Source organism: Phyllopteryx taeniolatus, chromosome 6 (assembly GCF_024500385.1).
Source record: "Phyllopteryx taeniolatus isolate TA_2022b chromosome 6, UOR_Ptae_1.2, whole genome shotgun sequence".
Lineage (NCBI taxonomy): Eukaryota > Metazoa > Chordata > Actinopteri > Syngnathiformes > Syngnathidae > Phyllopteryx > Phyllopteryx taeniolatus.
Window position 1 is genome coordinate 24,878,931 of NC_084507.1, and position 15,875 is coordinate 24,894,805.

Sequence of the window (15,875 nt, forward strand, 5' to 3'; positions counted from 1 at the left end):
CAACTGATGTAAAAAAAAAACAAAAAAAAACATGTTTTCAGTCTACAGCAAAAATAAATAAATTGGCCTCAATGTTCAATTACTTTGGGAAGGAAGTGTACAGGTTATGCTGAACGAGAGTCTTACTCTTGAATGCAGGATACATAGGAACAGTGTTGGTTATGAACACAGCTTCATATTTTTTGTCGATGCCTGTAGATAATTCTGTCAAAATAGAAAATACATTTGAACAAATAACAATATCATAATTTGAAACTGAAATCAACTATTTAATACAGAATTAAACATATTTTCTGAAAGCATTGTTTGATTGCACTACTGTGTTTCAGTGTCAAAGGCCACACGAATATTAAAACTCAAAAACAACGATCTAATAACATCATATTTCATTCATTATGCTCCGTATACACTAAGTATGGAGGATCGCAATATATTTTGATTGGTGACATGATGAGCGCCTCCACAATCTAATGGCTAATAGCGTTCGGGCACATGAGCTACCGGCGTAAAGGCATAAGAGCTGTGTGTGTGTGTGTGTGTATATACCAAAAGTATTCACTTACCTGTCTTGACTCACATACTTTATGGTCTGAAGTGACATCCCCTTCTTAGTCCGTGGGTTTGAATATTACATTGGTCCACCTTTTACAGCTATAACAGCTTGAACTCTTCTGAAAAGGCTCTCCACAAGGTTTAGGAGTGTGTGTGTGGGGGATTTTTCACTATTCATCCAGAAATGCATTTGTGAGGTGACGTCACACAGTGCCTGGCTCTACATACATAGCTTGGGCTCCTTCCCTGCCTTAGGGCCGCTGCCCAGCTCAACTGCTGGAACTAAGGAGCCAATATTGTGGACAATTTCACGCTCCCAACTTTGTGGGAACAGTTCTTCCGTTTCTAACGTGGCACCATTGCAAAAAGCAAGGTCCATAAAAACATGGATGAGAGAGCTAGGTGTGGATGAACTTGACTGGCCTGTACAGAATCCTGACCTCAACCCGATATAACACCTTTGGGATGAATTAGAGCTCGGCCTTCTCGTCCAACTTCAGTGTGTCCTCAGAAATGTGCTTCTGGAAGAATGGTCCAACATTCCCATAAACACACTCCTTAACCCTGTGGACGGCCTTCCCAGAAGAGCTGAAGCTGTTATAGCTGCAAAGGGTGGACCGACGTCATATTGAACCCGATGGATTGGGAATCGAATGTAGTCAAGGCAAGCGAGAGAATACTTTATATACTGTATATACAGATATAAGAATCTGAAGCAATCAATCTAACATCTTGGCAACAGGCTAACAAAAGAGACATTACAAGGCAGTTAAAAATGACATGACATGCATATTTCCATTAATAAAAAATCCAAAAATTGTTTCATCTATTATGACATTTATCACTTTATTCTATATAACCTATTTCTTTTCATACATCTTTCTGCAAATATCTATGTTTTGGCTTCTCATAACCCTAAAATGTCAATTTATATACAATATATGCTTTTTAGCTGTGATACTGTCAAAGATTTTAATTGAACAATATGTTTATTCTTATTGGTGTGGTTTGCAGTATTGTTAACTGCAGCCAAATTTGTATAACCAGAAGAGGGAAAATAAACCACAAATGTTCTGCCATTTTTGGAGGACTATTTTTCAGGTGTTCCAACAATTTAATCGACATATTGTAATGTATTTTAACTCGGCGTTCACTCGTACTTGAGCAATTTAGTTGCATTCATGTTAACAGCCATGACTCAAATTTGGATATACTGTACCTGCGCTAAGAAGGACTTGGCAACACATTTAGCAATCGCATCAATGATTTACAATAATGAAAGCTTATTCAAATAGTTGCTCTTTCAGTTTCTAAAGTAGAATAACCTTTTCACTTACGCGGTGGGTATAGGAAGGCGTACGTGATATGTTTTTCTGCCTTGGAGTTTGTACAGGACTGGGCGAAGGCTGATCGGACTCTGGCATCTGGCCGAACACAGTTGGTCAGCACTTCAGGCAAAGCAGACACTTCAACCTGAACGACCACATCGAGGACCATGTTTGAAGTATCACGTGTGTATTATTATTACTATTATTATAGTTAGAGATAAGATTCCTCTTGCTTTTTGTTGCATCTGTTCACATTCACTTGCACTACTGGTCAAACGTTTTAGAACACCCCAATTTTTCCAGCTTTTTTAAAATTGAAATTTATGCAGTTCACTTTCCCCTTTTACTCTAAATGAACGCACAGAACAAAAAAAACTACTCAAGTTCCAAATGAAATCATGTCATCAAAAATGTATTCTAAACCTTTGACTCATTAAAGTAGTCACCTTGGGCAGATTTAACAGCTGAACACACTTGCGGCATTCTCTCAAATGAAAATCAAATATTCTTCAGAAAGTTAATCCCAACTCCATTGTGGAAGTTTCCATAACTGTGTGGCTTAAACAATACTTAACTACAATATACTTCTAATTTTTAATGTAACATTAGTGGATTAAATAGCAAAGCTCGCGGTCACAGTCGCAAGCAGGTTCAATTGCTATGAATGGGAGCAAGCAGATGATGAGCGCAACCACAAAATACAGTATCCTCCTCTCTTTTAATTTTCACTCACCTTGTGATCGCCTTTCAGATCATGTTCCCTATTATTGGGCGAACAATCCAAATTGTGTTTCAAAATCATTCCTATGTTCATCATGCCTTCGCTTAATTTGCGCCACATCGATGTACTTCCCCCGCCTCGTTCCTCGTCAGCGTACTCGCATCCGGTGACAGAGTGCTGTGCGTGGCCACAACATCCCCTGAAGAGGATCGAGGTGGGGGAAGTACATCGATGTGGCGCAAATTAAGCGAATGCGGGTTGAGTTCAAGTCCCGCGATCAAACTCTTGACCGTCCCAAGCTTCTAGAATCTAGATGCTCACAGACACTGTGACATGGACCAATCAGAACCAAGGTATTTTCCATATTAAAATTGGGGAAGATGAGTGATCCCATCAGAGCTAAGTTCATTTTCAGCTATGCATCCATCCATCCATCCATCCATCCAGCCACCCTACAGAGGAAAATAATTTCGGCTGTTTGTATCCGCAATGCACGGTGGACGACTGGTTAGAGCGTCAGCCTCACAGTTCTGAGGACCCGGGTTCAATCCCCGGCCCCGCCTGTGTGGAGTTTGCATGTTCTCCCCGTGCCTGCGTGGGTTTTCTCCGGGCACTCCGGTTTCCTCCCACATCCCAAAAACATGCATGAATTGGAGACTCTAAATTGCCCGTCGGCATGACTGTGAGTGCGAATGGTTGTTTGTTTCTATGTGCCTTGCGATTGGCTGGCGACCAGTTCAGGGGTGTACCCCGCCTCCTGCCCGATGACAGCTGGGATAGGCTCCAGCACGCCCGCGATCCTCGTGAGGAGAAGCGGCTCAGAAAATGGATGGATGGATGGATGTATCCGCAATCTTGTTCTTTCGGTCACGAGCTGTGGGTTGTAACCGAAAGAACAAGATATCTTATTCTTTTGGTCATGTCCCACAGCTTGTGACGATAGGTGAGGGTAGGAACATAGATGAACCCGCAAATCGAGAGCTTTTCTTTTCAGCTCAGCTCCTTCTTTACAATGACAGACCAATACAGAGTCTGCATCACCACAGATGCTGCACCGTTCCCCCTGTCAATCTCCCATTCCGTTCTTCCCTCACTCGTCAACAAGACCCCAAGGTACTTGAACCCCTCCACTTGGGGAAGGATCTCATTCCCAACCTAAAGAGGGCACGCCAACCTTTTCCGACTGAGGACTATGATTTGGATGTGCTGATTTTCATCCCAACCGCTTCAAACTTGGTTGTGAACCGCTCCGGTGAGAGTTGGAGATCATGGATTGATGAAGCCAACAGAACCAGATAATCTCCAAAAAGCAGAGATGCAATCCAGAGGCCACCAAAATTTACCCCTCAAAGCCTTGAAATTCTATATCTCAAAGTTATTAACAGAACTGGTGACAAAGGACAACCTTGGCTGAGTCCAACCCTGGCTGGAAACGAATCCGACTTATTGACCAAACTCTGACACCGGTCATACAGGGACCAAACAGCCCCTATTAGGGGCCTGGTATCCCATTCTGCCGGAGCACCCTCAACAGGACCCCATGGAGTACATGGTCGAATGCCTTCCCCCTAGTCCAGAAAGCACATGAAGACTGGTTGGGCAAACGCCCATGCATCCTCGAGGACCCTGCTGAGGGTTTAGCGCTAGTCCCCTGTTCCACGGCCAGGACAAAAAACACACTGCTCCTCCTGAATCTGCCGGATACACTCCAGAACTCCTGAATATACCTTACCATGGAGGCTAAGGAGTGTATCCCCGTGTATTGGAACACTCCCTCCGGTCCCCCTTCTTAAAAAGGGAGACCACCCCCTCGGTCTGCCAATCCAGAGGCAATGTTCCCGATGTCCATGCGATGTTGCAGAGACGTGTCAGCCAGGACAGCCCCACAACATCCAGAGCCTTTAGGCATTCTGGGCGGATCTCATCCATCCCTGAGGCCCTGCCACAGGGGAGCTTTTAACGACCTTGGTGACCTTAACCCCAGGGATAGAAGAGCCCGCCAGCTCAGCAACTCAGTACACCAGTTGATTAACATGCATGTGATATGGTGTTCATTCACTAATAAGTTCGATAGAAACACGAGAGACTTTAATTACTTGTGCTGGGGTCACTTATAACAACACAGGTTATACTAACTGACTAACTAGGTTCTTACAGGTGTTTAGACACGAAAAAAGAATCCCACTGCACCACTCGACAGTAGCACTGCCTTCCTTATTTTCACACATGCTGTCCTACCCTTTTCTGTCCTGTCTTATCTGGTTCTCTTGGTTAGTTAGTGCATGTCCTCACCGGGTGTCCCCCCTCCACCCTCACTCGCCAATCTACAAATAATTGTTGTAATGTTACTTGTGTTTAAATATCTAGACTGTCTCACTGTTGTTCTGCTGTGGTTCTCACCCCTAGTGCCCTTGTCCACTCTGTCCCCGTCTGTCCCCTAAAAACCTTTTCTGTCCGGCTACATTTTCAATAAACAGAATAATTTAAAAAACAATTCAAAATTAAGCAGAGGGAGTATTTCAAACTCCCCTGTTGCACGACAAAACTGTTCCAGCACAAAGGCATACAGATCCACCATTCTGCAAGGCCATGCAGCTGGACAGGAAAGGTTTTAAAAAATAAAAATAAAAATTGCGTACCCGTTTATCCAGTCAGGTGGTGCTGGTCGTGGTTTCTTCTTGCGTCATCACAACATCCTGTCTTGGATGGGATGTTTCGGTGATAAAAGAATTTCAAATCGACACTGAAAGTGCAGTTTTGGGCCATTTTCGACGGCCGACAATATTCAGTGACTTAGAAATGCTAATGGCCCGAGCGGGCCAGTGTCTATACATTGTTGGTGGTCCGACGCAGTGGCAGTAGTGACCCTAGACCACTGTTTATGTCGGACTCTGATGGTGTTGGTTATGAACAGGCCGTGACAAGCACAGAAGTCCAATTACAAGGCACCACTTGAGTTCAGATCAGGGGGGCTGCACCTGACCCCTTGGCTCCTCCCACCGGTGATGAGCCAATGGGAAGGGGGACCCACGTTGCCTCTTTGGGCTGTACCAGGCTACCAGGTGCTCGCCATCAAGCCCTACCTCCAGAGGCGGACCCCAGTGACCCGCGTCCAGGTAAGGAAAAAAGAGCCCCAAATATATTTCTCATCATAAAGGGGTCTTTCAGCAGTGCCTTGTCTGGTCCCTCATCCGAGGAACTGTTTGCCATGGGCGACTGTGCGGGGCATAAAGCCCCAGACAACTTAGCTCCTAGGACCATTGGGACACACAAACTCCTCCAACAGAATAATGTGAGGGGTCATTTACATGTCACATTTTAATGAGAAATCTGGCCCTTTCAACTGCCAAAAAGAAAAGACCAACTCGAATAGCTGGAAAAAATGACTTTCTATAATAATAATAAAAATGATAATAATGCATTACACTTATATAGCGCTTTTCATGCTACTCAAAGACACTTGACAATTTCACACATTCATTCACTCCACAGTCACACCATAATGATAGTAAGCTACTGATCGAAGTGTGGCTGCCATTCTGCCCCTACGACCTATCCGACCACCACTGAACATTCCGCCATATCTATTCATGGGCAATGTGGGTTAAGTTGTCCAGGGACACAACGACGACATACGCTCGGTTGGGGGATACAAACTGGCGTATCCTTATCCTGTGCATCATGCCGTTCTGGCCCTTTTCAAACCAAATTATCCTACAAACTTGATAAAAGGCCATCAAAGATCTGATCTGATAGCAGGGACCTTTAAATTATTGTTTTTCTTTGTATTTAAATGTTAACTGTTAGACTGGTTAGAGCGTCTGCCTCACAGTTCTGGGGACCGTGTTCAGTCCCCGGCCCCGCCTGTGTGGAGTTTGCATGTTCTCCCCGTGCCTCCGTGGGCTTTCTCCGGGTACTCCGGTTTCCTCCCACATCCCAAACACATGCGTGGTAGGTTATTTGACGACTCTGAATGGCTGGAGGTGAGAATGTGAGTGCGAATGGTTGTTTGTTTGCATGTGCCCTGCGATTGGCTGGCAACCAGTTCAGGGTGTACCCCGCCTCCTGCCCAATGATAGCTGGAATAGGCTCCAGTAATAATGGGTGGAGGATGTTTTAAGGGTTTTGATGTGTGCTGAAAAATCACTTTTTAGGGGATAGAATTATTGTGTGAGATATGTTAATGCATTGTCATCCTTTAGTCGGATCAAAATATTTTTTTTCCACAGAAAACAAAATATCCTATTTGCAAAACAACAAATTAATGTGAGAAGGAAAAGTAAATGTGCAATTTGAATTTGTTTGGCAAGTCGGCTACGCAATCCAAATATTTTGCGGTTCAGACCTTTTGCCTGAGAAAACTTGCAACTGGACTCCCTCGAATTTTTATTTTGTTTGGCAAGTCGGCTACGCAATAAAACATTTTTGAGGTTCAGTCCTTTTGCCTGAGAAAACTTATAACTGGACCCCCTCGAATTTTAATTTAAGATCCCTGCCATATGGAATGGTGCTGACTATTGCTGCTGTTCCCTTTCTTTTCTGTATATATGTAGTACCCATTTACTTTACATTAATCTGCATATAATATTTATTCATGTGTTGTTACCACATACACTGCTGTTCTCATTCTCCTCAGTCGTAATACCTTCCATTCATCCATTTTCTACACCTCTTATCCTCACTAGAGTTGTGGATATGCTGGAGCAGATCCCAGCTGACTGCTGGCGAGAGGCAGGGTACACCCTGAACTGGTTGCCAGCCAATCACGGGGAACATATAGACAATCATTCACACTAACATTCACACCTACGGGCAATTTAGTCTTCACTTAACCTTTTTGGAATGTGGTAGGAGACCGGAGTACCCGGAGAAAACCCACACAGGCATGGGGAGAACATGCACACTCAACACAGGAAGGGCAGATTTGAACCCGGGACCCCATTGCAGGACTAACAAAAGCTTGTTTCTTAAGTGTTAAAAAAAAAACTAACAACAAAAACTGTCAACAAATATACACACACAGCCAAATTGTAAATTCTCAGCAGTAATGAAAATAATTTCATGAATTTAAGAATATGCTGAAAAAAACATTTAAACTGATTTCAAAACTGACCTCAGCCTTTGCCCCAATTTGTGTTGGTCATCCGTTTAAATCAACATAATTCTTGCTTTGATATAGACATAACCGGAAGTTTGAAAAGATTAAAGCTTTATTTGGCACTCATCAAAATACTCTTAAAATAATAAGAATTTCAGTAAAACAATCATTATTACTTATTCTAATTAAATGCTATGATAACCTTAATATTTAATGATCTGATGTGAAACAAGAAGTGACAAACAAAAAGTATTATCCACACTCACTTTGGCAAAAACAAATTACATATACAGTACCTGTGAGCTCACGCTGTATGATGTCCAGAGAGGCATTGCAAGATCCTCGTTGTAGCCACAGATATAGTCAGTCTGGTGCAGAATGGAATACTTTGTATTGTACTGTACTGCAGGTCGACCGTATGGCATATTCCTACTGTCTAAAAAATAAATAAATCAAAAGTAAATGAGAGAGAGAGAGATCATAGGATTAGAGCAATGAAAAGGTCTGTGGTGCGTATTGCAATACTTGGCATGGTACTGTACTACAGACGGACCTTAAGGCATATTCGTACTGTCTAAAAAAATAATACAGTTCAGGAACAGACAGGCTGCAATGTACAATGAAATTATATAAAACAGTAGATTTCCAATTTTAAAAAATAGAATATGATAAATAAGTACCATCTACATTCACAGCTTGGTTACATTTTTCACAATGCAGATGTGGTTATTAAAGTCAAGATGACTCGATGAATTATTTGGATTTGGATTTCTGGTTTATTGCACTTTCAAAGCTTTATCACTGTCATACATTTTGTCTTTAGTACAGGGCTTGATGTTAACTTTTTTGCTCACCAACCCCTGTGGCTAGTGGTTTCCCAGACTTACTAGAGTTTTAACTAAAGTCTTTTTTCAATAATCCAAACATGCCTCGTTACGTGATTTAAGACAAGGAATGAATCCAAATTTTAGGTCACAATGTAGCTGCTTTTGAAATATGTCCATCCATCCATCCATTTTCTGAGCCGCTTATCCTCACAAGGGTCGCGGGAGTGCTGGAGCCTATCCCAGCTGTCATCGGGCAGGAGGCGGGGTACACCCTGAACTGGTTGCCAGCCAATCGCGGGGCACATAGAAACTAACAACCATTCGCACTCACAGTCATGCCTACGGGCAATTTAGAGTCTCCAATTCATGCATGTTTTTGGGATGTGGGAGGAAACCGGAGTGCCCGGAGAAAACCCACGCAGGCACGGGGAGAACATGCAAACTCCACACAGGCGGGGACGGGGATTGAACCCCGCACCTCAGAACTGTGAGGCTGACGCTCTAACCAGTCGTCCACCGTGCCGCCTTTTGAAATATGTAATAAATCAAATTAGAACTAAATACATTATTTAGAACTGTGTAAAAAACAAATAATAATTAAAAAAAAGGCATCATCATGTGAATTTATGGGCCCCGTTAAATCATGCATGGCAATATGAAGTAAAGTGGGATGCTGTATAGTAGTCTTATATTAATTGTGGACCCGATGGGGGGCACAAGCCAGTGTAAACTGTAGGCCGGTCCCAAGCCCGGATAAATGCAGAGGGTTGCGTCAGGAAGGGCATCCGGCTTAAAACTTTGCCAAACAAATATGAGCGTTCATCCAAAGAATTCCATACCGGATCGGTCATGGCCTGGGTTAACAACGTCCGCCACCGGCGCCGTCAACCTGCGGGGAGCCGTTGGAAATTCAGCTACTGTGGGTTGAAGTCAAAGGAAGAAGAGGTGGAAAGCGGGTTCTTCGGCAGAAAGAGAAGAGGAAAGCACAGAGCCTAGAACTGAATGTGGGGACTTTGAATGTTGGGACTATGACAGGAAAATCTCGGGAGTTGGTTGACATGATGATTAGGAGAAAGGTTGATATATTGTGTGTCCAGGAGACCAGGTGGAAAGGCAGTAAGGCTCGAAGTTTAGGGGCAGGGTTAAAATTATTTTACCATGGTGTAGATGGGAAGAGAAATGGAGTCGGGGTTATTTTAAAAGAAGAGTTGGCGAAGAATGTCTTGAATGTGAAAAGAGTATCAGATCGAATGATGAGGCTGAAACTTGAAATTGAGGATGTTATGTATAATGTGATTAGTGGCTATGCCCCACAAGTAGGATGTGACCGAGAGGTGAAAGAGAAATTCTGGGAGGAGTTAGACGTCTGAGCATCCCAGACAGAGAGAGAGTCATGATTGGTGCAGATTTTAATGGACATGTTGGTGAAGGAAACAGGGGTGATGAAGAAGTGATGGGTAAGTACGGCATCCAGGAAAGGAACTTGAAGGGACAGATGGTGGTAGACTTTGCAACAAGGATGCAATTGGCTGTCGTGAACACTTTTTTCCAGAAGAGGCAGGAACATAGGGTGACCTACAAGAGCGGAGGTAGAAGCACGCAGGTGGATTACATCTTGTGCAGACGATGTAATCTGAAGGAGGTTATTGACTGTAAGGTTGTGGTAGGGGAGAGTGTGGCTAGACAGCATAGGATGGTGGTGTGTAAGGTGACTCTGATGGATGGTGGTGGAACCTCACAGTACAGGAAATCATACAAGGAAAATGGTTAGGTAAGAAGAAGTGGGACACTGGGAGGACCGAGGAGAGGCGAAAGGAATACATTGAGATGCGACACAGGGCCAAGGTAGAGGTGGCAAAGGCCAAACAATGATGACATGTATGCCAGGTTGGACACGAAAGAAGGAGAAAAGGATCTATACAGGTTGGCCAGACAGAGGGATAGAGATGGGAAGGATGTGCAGCAGGTTAGAGTTATTAAGGATACAGATGGAAATATGTTGACTGGTGCCAGTAGTGTGCTAGATAGATGGAAAGAATACTTTGAGGAGTTGATGAATGAGGAAAATGAGAGAAAAGGAAGACTAGAAGAGGTGGTGGACCAGGAAGTGGCAATGATTAGTAAGGGGGAAGTTAGAAAGGCATTAAAAAGGATGAAAAACGGAAAGGCAGTTGGTCCTGATGACATTCCTGCAGAGGTATGGAAGCATCGAGGAGAGGTGGCTGTGGAGTTTTTGACCAGCTTGTTCAATAGAATTCTAATGCGTGAGAAGATGCCTGAGGAATGGAGGAAAAGTTTGCTGGTGTCCATTTTTAAGAACAAGGGTGATGTGCAGAGCTGTGGGAACTATAGAGGAATAAAGTTGATGAGCCACACAAAGAAGTTATGGGAAAGAGTAGTGGAGGCTAGACTCAAGACAGAAGTGAGTATTTGCGAGCAACAGTATGGTTTCATGCCTAGATAGAGTTCCACAGATGCATTAATTGCCTTGAGAGACAGAGTACCCAGAGAGGAACTGTGGTACTGCATGCGGAAGTCTGGAGAGGCAGAGAAGTATGTAAGAATAATACAGGACATGTCCTCGTACATCTCCAGCAGAACAGTGGTGAGGTGTGCTGTAGCTGTGACAGACACATTTAAGGTGGAGGTGGGACTGCATCAGGTATCAGCCCTGAGCCCCTTCCTGTTTGCAGTGGTGATGGATAGGCTGACAGATGAGGTTATACTGGAATCCCCATGGACCAAGATGTTTGCAGATGACATTGTGATCTGCAGTGAAAGCAGGGAGCAGGTAGAGGAACAGTTAGAAAGATGGAGGCATGCACTGGAAAGCAGAGGAATGAAGATTAGCCGAAGTAAGACAGAATATATGTGCATGAATGAGAGGAGTGGTGGGGGAAGAGTGAGGCTACAGGGAGAAGAGATAGCAAGGGTGGAGGACTTCAAATACTTGGGGTCAACCATCCAGAGCAATGGTGAGTGTGGTCAGGAAGTGAAGAAACAGGTCCAAGCAGGATGGAACGGGTGGAGGAAGGTGTCAGGTGTGTTATGTGACAGAAGAGTCTCTGCTCGGATGAAGGGCAAAGTTTATAAAACAGTGGTGATGCCAGCCATGACGTACGGATTAGAGATAGTGGCACTGAAGAGACAACTGGAAGCAGAGCTGGAGGTGGCGGAAATGAAGATGTTGAGGTTCGCTCTCGGAGTGACCAGGTTGGATAAAATTAGAAATGAGCTCATCAGAGGGACAGCCGAGGTTCGATGTTTTGGAGACAAAGTTAGAGAGAGCAGACTTCAATGGTTTGGACACGTCCAGAGGAGAAATAGTGAGTATATTGGTAGAGGATGATGAGGATGGAGCTGCCAGGCAAGAGAGCTAGAGGAAGACCAAAGAGAAGGTTGACGGATGTCGTGAGGGAAGACATGAGGGCAGTTGGTGTTCGAAAGGAGTATGCAGGAGATAGGCTTACATGGAAAAGGATGACACGCTGTGGCGACCTCTAAAGGGACAAGCCGAAAGGAAAAGAAGAAGTAGTTATGTGAGTGACATGACTGTTCAGGAATTGTTGTGGTTGTACTGTTCGTAAAATGAGTTGTTACTAAATTACGATTTGTTCACAGACACCCCACATACTTTATTTTTACTAGGTTTCTCTTGCCTAGTTTTGATGTTTCCGAAGTCAGCTGAAATTTTTCCAGAAGTGGTGTGTAATTTAGATTTGTTAGCTCTGTGAGTTCTGGCAAAATATTAATACCTAAATACTTAAATGTTTCTTATAGGAATGGGGTATCTGGGATTTGATCTGCAGGATTCTACGAGTTTGCTGTTATTAGGAGTATTGTTGATTTTGCCCAGTTGGTAGCGTAATCTGATGATTGTGAAAATGAAACAATGAGATGACTTGGGTTTCTGTAAATAAAGAATATAATCCACATACAAATGGATTGTGTTCTGTCACCGGCAAGCAGATACCTTTAATATTAGCACTCTGAGGTAAACCGGTAGCAAGTGGTTAAGATCATCGCCTGCCACCGTGGGGGACATAGGTTCAAGACCCCGACTGGACCATCCGCCAACATCCCCTGGACTTACGGCTGTGGTGTCCTTGAGCAAGACACTGATACCCCAAAAAAATGCTCCCCGGGCGCTTCAGCTGCCCCCTGCTCCAGTGTGTTCCACTAACATGTGTATGTGTTCACTGTGATGGGTTAAATGCAGAGAACAAATTTCGTGTGCATGCATGCATGTTCATGACAATAAAAGGTGATTCTTCTTCTTCTTCTTCTTCTTCTTCAATGAATATTGGAAATAGCATTGGTGAAAGTGGACACCCTTGTCTGGTTCCTGCTTTTCCTCATGCTCTGATTTAAAACATTAATCAGAAGTTACGAGTTAGTCAGTAATTAGTAGTTTTTTTCACTGAGTACTTACTCAAGTTATTATTTTTACTTCTATTTGAGTCATATTATTCTAAAGTAACAGTATTCTTACTTGAGTACAATATTTGGCTACTCTACCCCCTTTTGACCGGAAGTAATCAGTCGTTGTAAATGAAAATGAACCAAAAAATGTGATTAGCCACAGTTAATATGTGATTTATCTAGGGCGGCTCTTACTTTTTCACACAGGGCCAGGTAGCTTTGCATATATATATTATTTCCTTAATAAATAAAACGACCATTTAAAAACATTTTACTTGGGTTATCTTTGTCTGCCTCTCCTTGAGCCGTCACCTTATCGTGGTGGAGGGGTTTGTGTGTCCCAATGATCCTAGGAGCTAAGTTGTATGGGGCTTTATGCCCCTGGCAGGGTCACCCATGGCAAACAGGTCCAAGGTGGGGGACCAGACAAAGCACGGCTCAAAGACCCCATATGAAGAAGACAAATTATGGACTCAGGTTTCCCTTGCCCGGACGCGGGTCACCGGGGCCCCCCTCTGGAGCCAGGCCTGGAGTTGGGGCTCGAAGGAGAGCGCCTGGAAGGGTAACTTGGGCACAGCCCGAAAGGGTAACGTGGGTCCCTCTTCCCATGGGCTCACCACCTGTGGGAGGGGCCATATGGGTCGGGTGCAGTGTGAGCTGGGCGGTGGCCGAAGGCGGGGACCTTGGCGATTCGATCCCCGGCTACAGAAGCTGGCGATAGGGACGTGGAATGTCACCTCACTGGCAGGGAAGGAGCCCGAGCTGGTGTGTGAGGTCGAGAAGTTCCGACTAGATATAGTCGGACTTGCCTCCATGCACAGCTTGGGCTCTGGTACCAGTCCTCTCGAGAGGGGTTGGACTCTCTTCCACTCTGGAGATGCCCACGGTGAGAGGCGCCGAGCAGGTGTGGGTATACTTATTGCTCCCCGGCTCGGCGCCTGTACGTTGGGGTTACCCCGGTGGACGAGAGGGTAGCCTCCCTCCGCCTTTGGGTGGGGGGACGGGTCCTGACTGTTGTTTGTGCCTATGCACCAAACACCAGTTCAGAGTACCCACCCTTTTTGGAGTCCTTGGAGGGGGTGCTGGAGAGCGCTCCCGCTGGGGACACCATCGTTCTGCTGGGGGACTTCAATGCTCACGTGGGCAATGACAATGAGACCTGGAAGGGCGTGATTGGGAGGAACGGCCCCCCGATCAGAATCCGAGCGGTGTTCTGTTATTGGACTTCTGTGCTCGTCACAGATTGTCCATAACGAACACCATGTTCAAGCATAAGGGTGTCCACACGTGCACTTGGCACCAGGACACCCTAGGTCGACTTTGTGGTCGTGTCATCGGACTTGCGGCCGCATGTCTTGGACACTCGGGTAAAGAGAGGGGCGGAGCTGTCAACTGATCACCACCTGGTGGTGAGTTGGCTCCGATGGTGGGGGAAGATGCCGGTCCGACGTGGCAGGCCCAAACGTATTGTGAAGGTCTGCTGGGAACGTCTGGCGGAATCCCCTGTCAGAAGGAGTTTCAACTCCCACGTCCGACAGAACTTTGCTCATGTTTCGGGGGAGGCAGGGGACATCGAGTCCGAGTGGACCATGTTCCGCGCCTCCATTGCTGAGGCAGCCGACCGGAGCTGTGGCCGTAAGGTGGTCGGTGCCTGTCGTGGTGGCAATCCCCGAACCCGTTGGTGGACACCAATGGTGAGGGATGCCGTCAAGCTGAAGAAGGAGTCCTATCGGGCCTTTTTGGGTACCGGCTGGCCAAGCGGAATGCAGCTTTGGTGGTCGCTGAAGCAAAAACTTGGGCATGGGAGGAGTTCAGTGAGGCCATGGAGAAAGACTTCCAGACGGCTTTGAGGAAATTCTGGTCCACCATCCGACGTCTCAGGAGGGGAAAGCAGTCCACCATCAACACTGTGTATAGTGGGGATGGGGCGCTGCTGACCTCGACTCGGGACGTTGTGAGCCGGTGGGGAGAATACTTCGAAGACCTCCTCAATTCCACCGACAAGGCAAGGCCCCAGGGGTGGATGATATTCGCCCGGAGTTCCTCAAGGCTGTGGATGTTGTAGGGTTGTCCTGGTTGACACGCCTCTGCAGAGGCAGATGGTTTCTGTCTAAATAGACAAGGGGTTAAGTTATCAGAATCAGAATCATCTTTATTTGCCAAGTATGTCCAAAACACACAAGGAATTTGTCTCCGGTAGTTGGAGCCGCTCTAGTACAACAGACAGTCAATTTACAGAACACTTTACTTTATTGGCTGCCAACATCTTTTACTGTGTACGTCAATCAGCGGCCCAAAAATAAAACACTGGCCTTGGTGACACGGCTGAAGGACAAAAAGATGCAGTTGTTCCCAAACAATCGGAGGAACAGGAGATAAGGCAACACGAGGCGCAGACGGATTCATCAGCGTCACCCAAACAATAGGAGGGGAGAATGACAAATGAGAGGAGCCAGCACGTTGAATCTCCCACACGCCTCCCTGGCCCATTGGAGCAAAGCCCAATGCAAAACTCACTCTGTACAAGCCTAAATTCTCTGCTAGGTGTGATGGACAGGATAAAGACAATTGTCAATATTGGAATCCAACGCACATCAAGCCAAGATCTTGCTCCCATCCCCCCTCGCCTGAAACCACCATCCACTAAGATGTGAAGAACCATCCCATGAAGAACCTTATCTGCGAATCTTTTTCAACGCTATGCCGAAGTCTGTGCGAGCTGATTTGCAGCAAATAATCAATTGCTCACTTCAGTCAGGCAAGTTTCCAAAAGCTTGTAAAGTACCTGCCATTAAGCCGTTGCTAAAAAAAAATGAACGCTGGACGCTTCCATGTTAGAAAGCTAAAGACCCATCTCAAATCTCCCTTTCATAGCCAAGATTGTTGAGAAACTCAGCAATTTCTTGAACTTAAATGGACTTTTTGAC

At 45.2% G+C, this 15,875-nt stretch overlaps 1 protein-coding gene across 12 annotated transcripts in view; it reads right to left on the reverse strand.

Annotated features, from left to right (window-relative positions):
• The window catches only part of enpp2 (ectonucleotide pyrophosphatase/phosphodiesterase 2), a 148,872-nt gene that overhangs the window by 32,013 nt on the left and 100,984 nt on the right, over positions 1-15,875 (reverse strand). For 9 of the 12 annotated variants that reach the window (XM_061776876.1, XM_061776875.1, XM_061776868.1 and 6 more), the window contains 3 exons: positions 7,996-8,135; positions 1,890-2,025; positions 127-204 (listed from right to left, as the gene is read on the reverse strand). In XM_061776876.1, coding sequence (XP_061632860.1) covers positions 127-204; positions 1,890-2,025; positions 7,996-8,135 — 354 coding nt within the window. The remainder of the gene's footprint in view (positions 1-126; positions 205-1,889; positions 2,026-7,995; positions 8,136-15,875) is intronic. The other 3 variants (XR_009789032.1, XR_009789031.1, XR_009789030.1) reach the window with 1 other exon arrangement.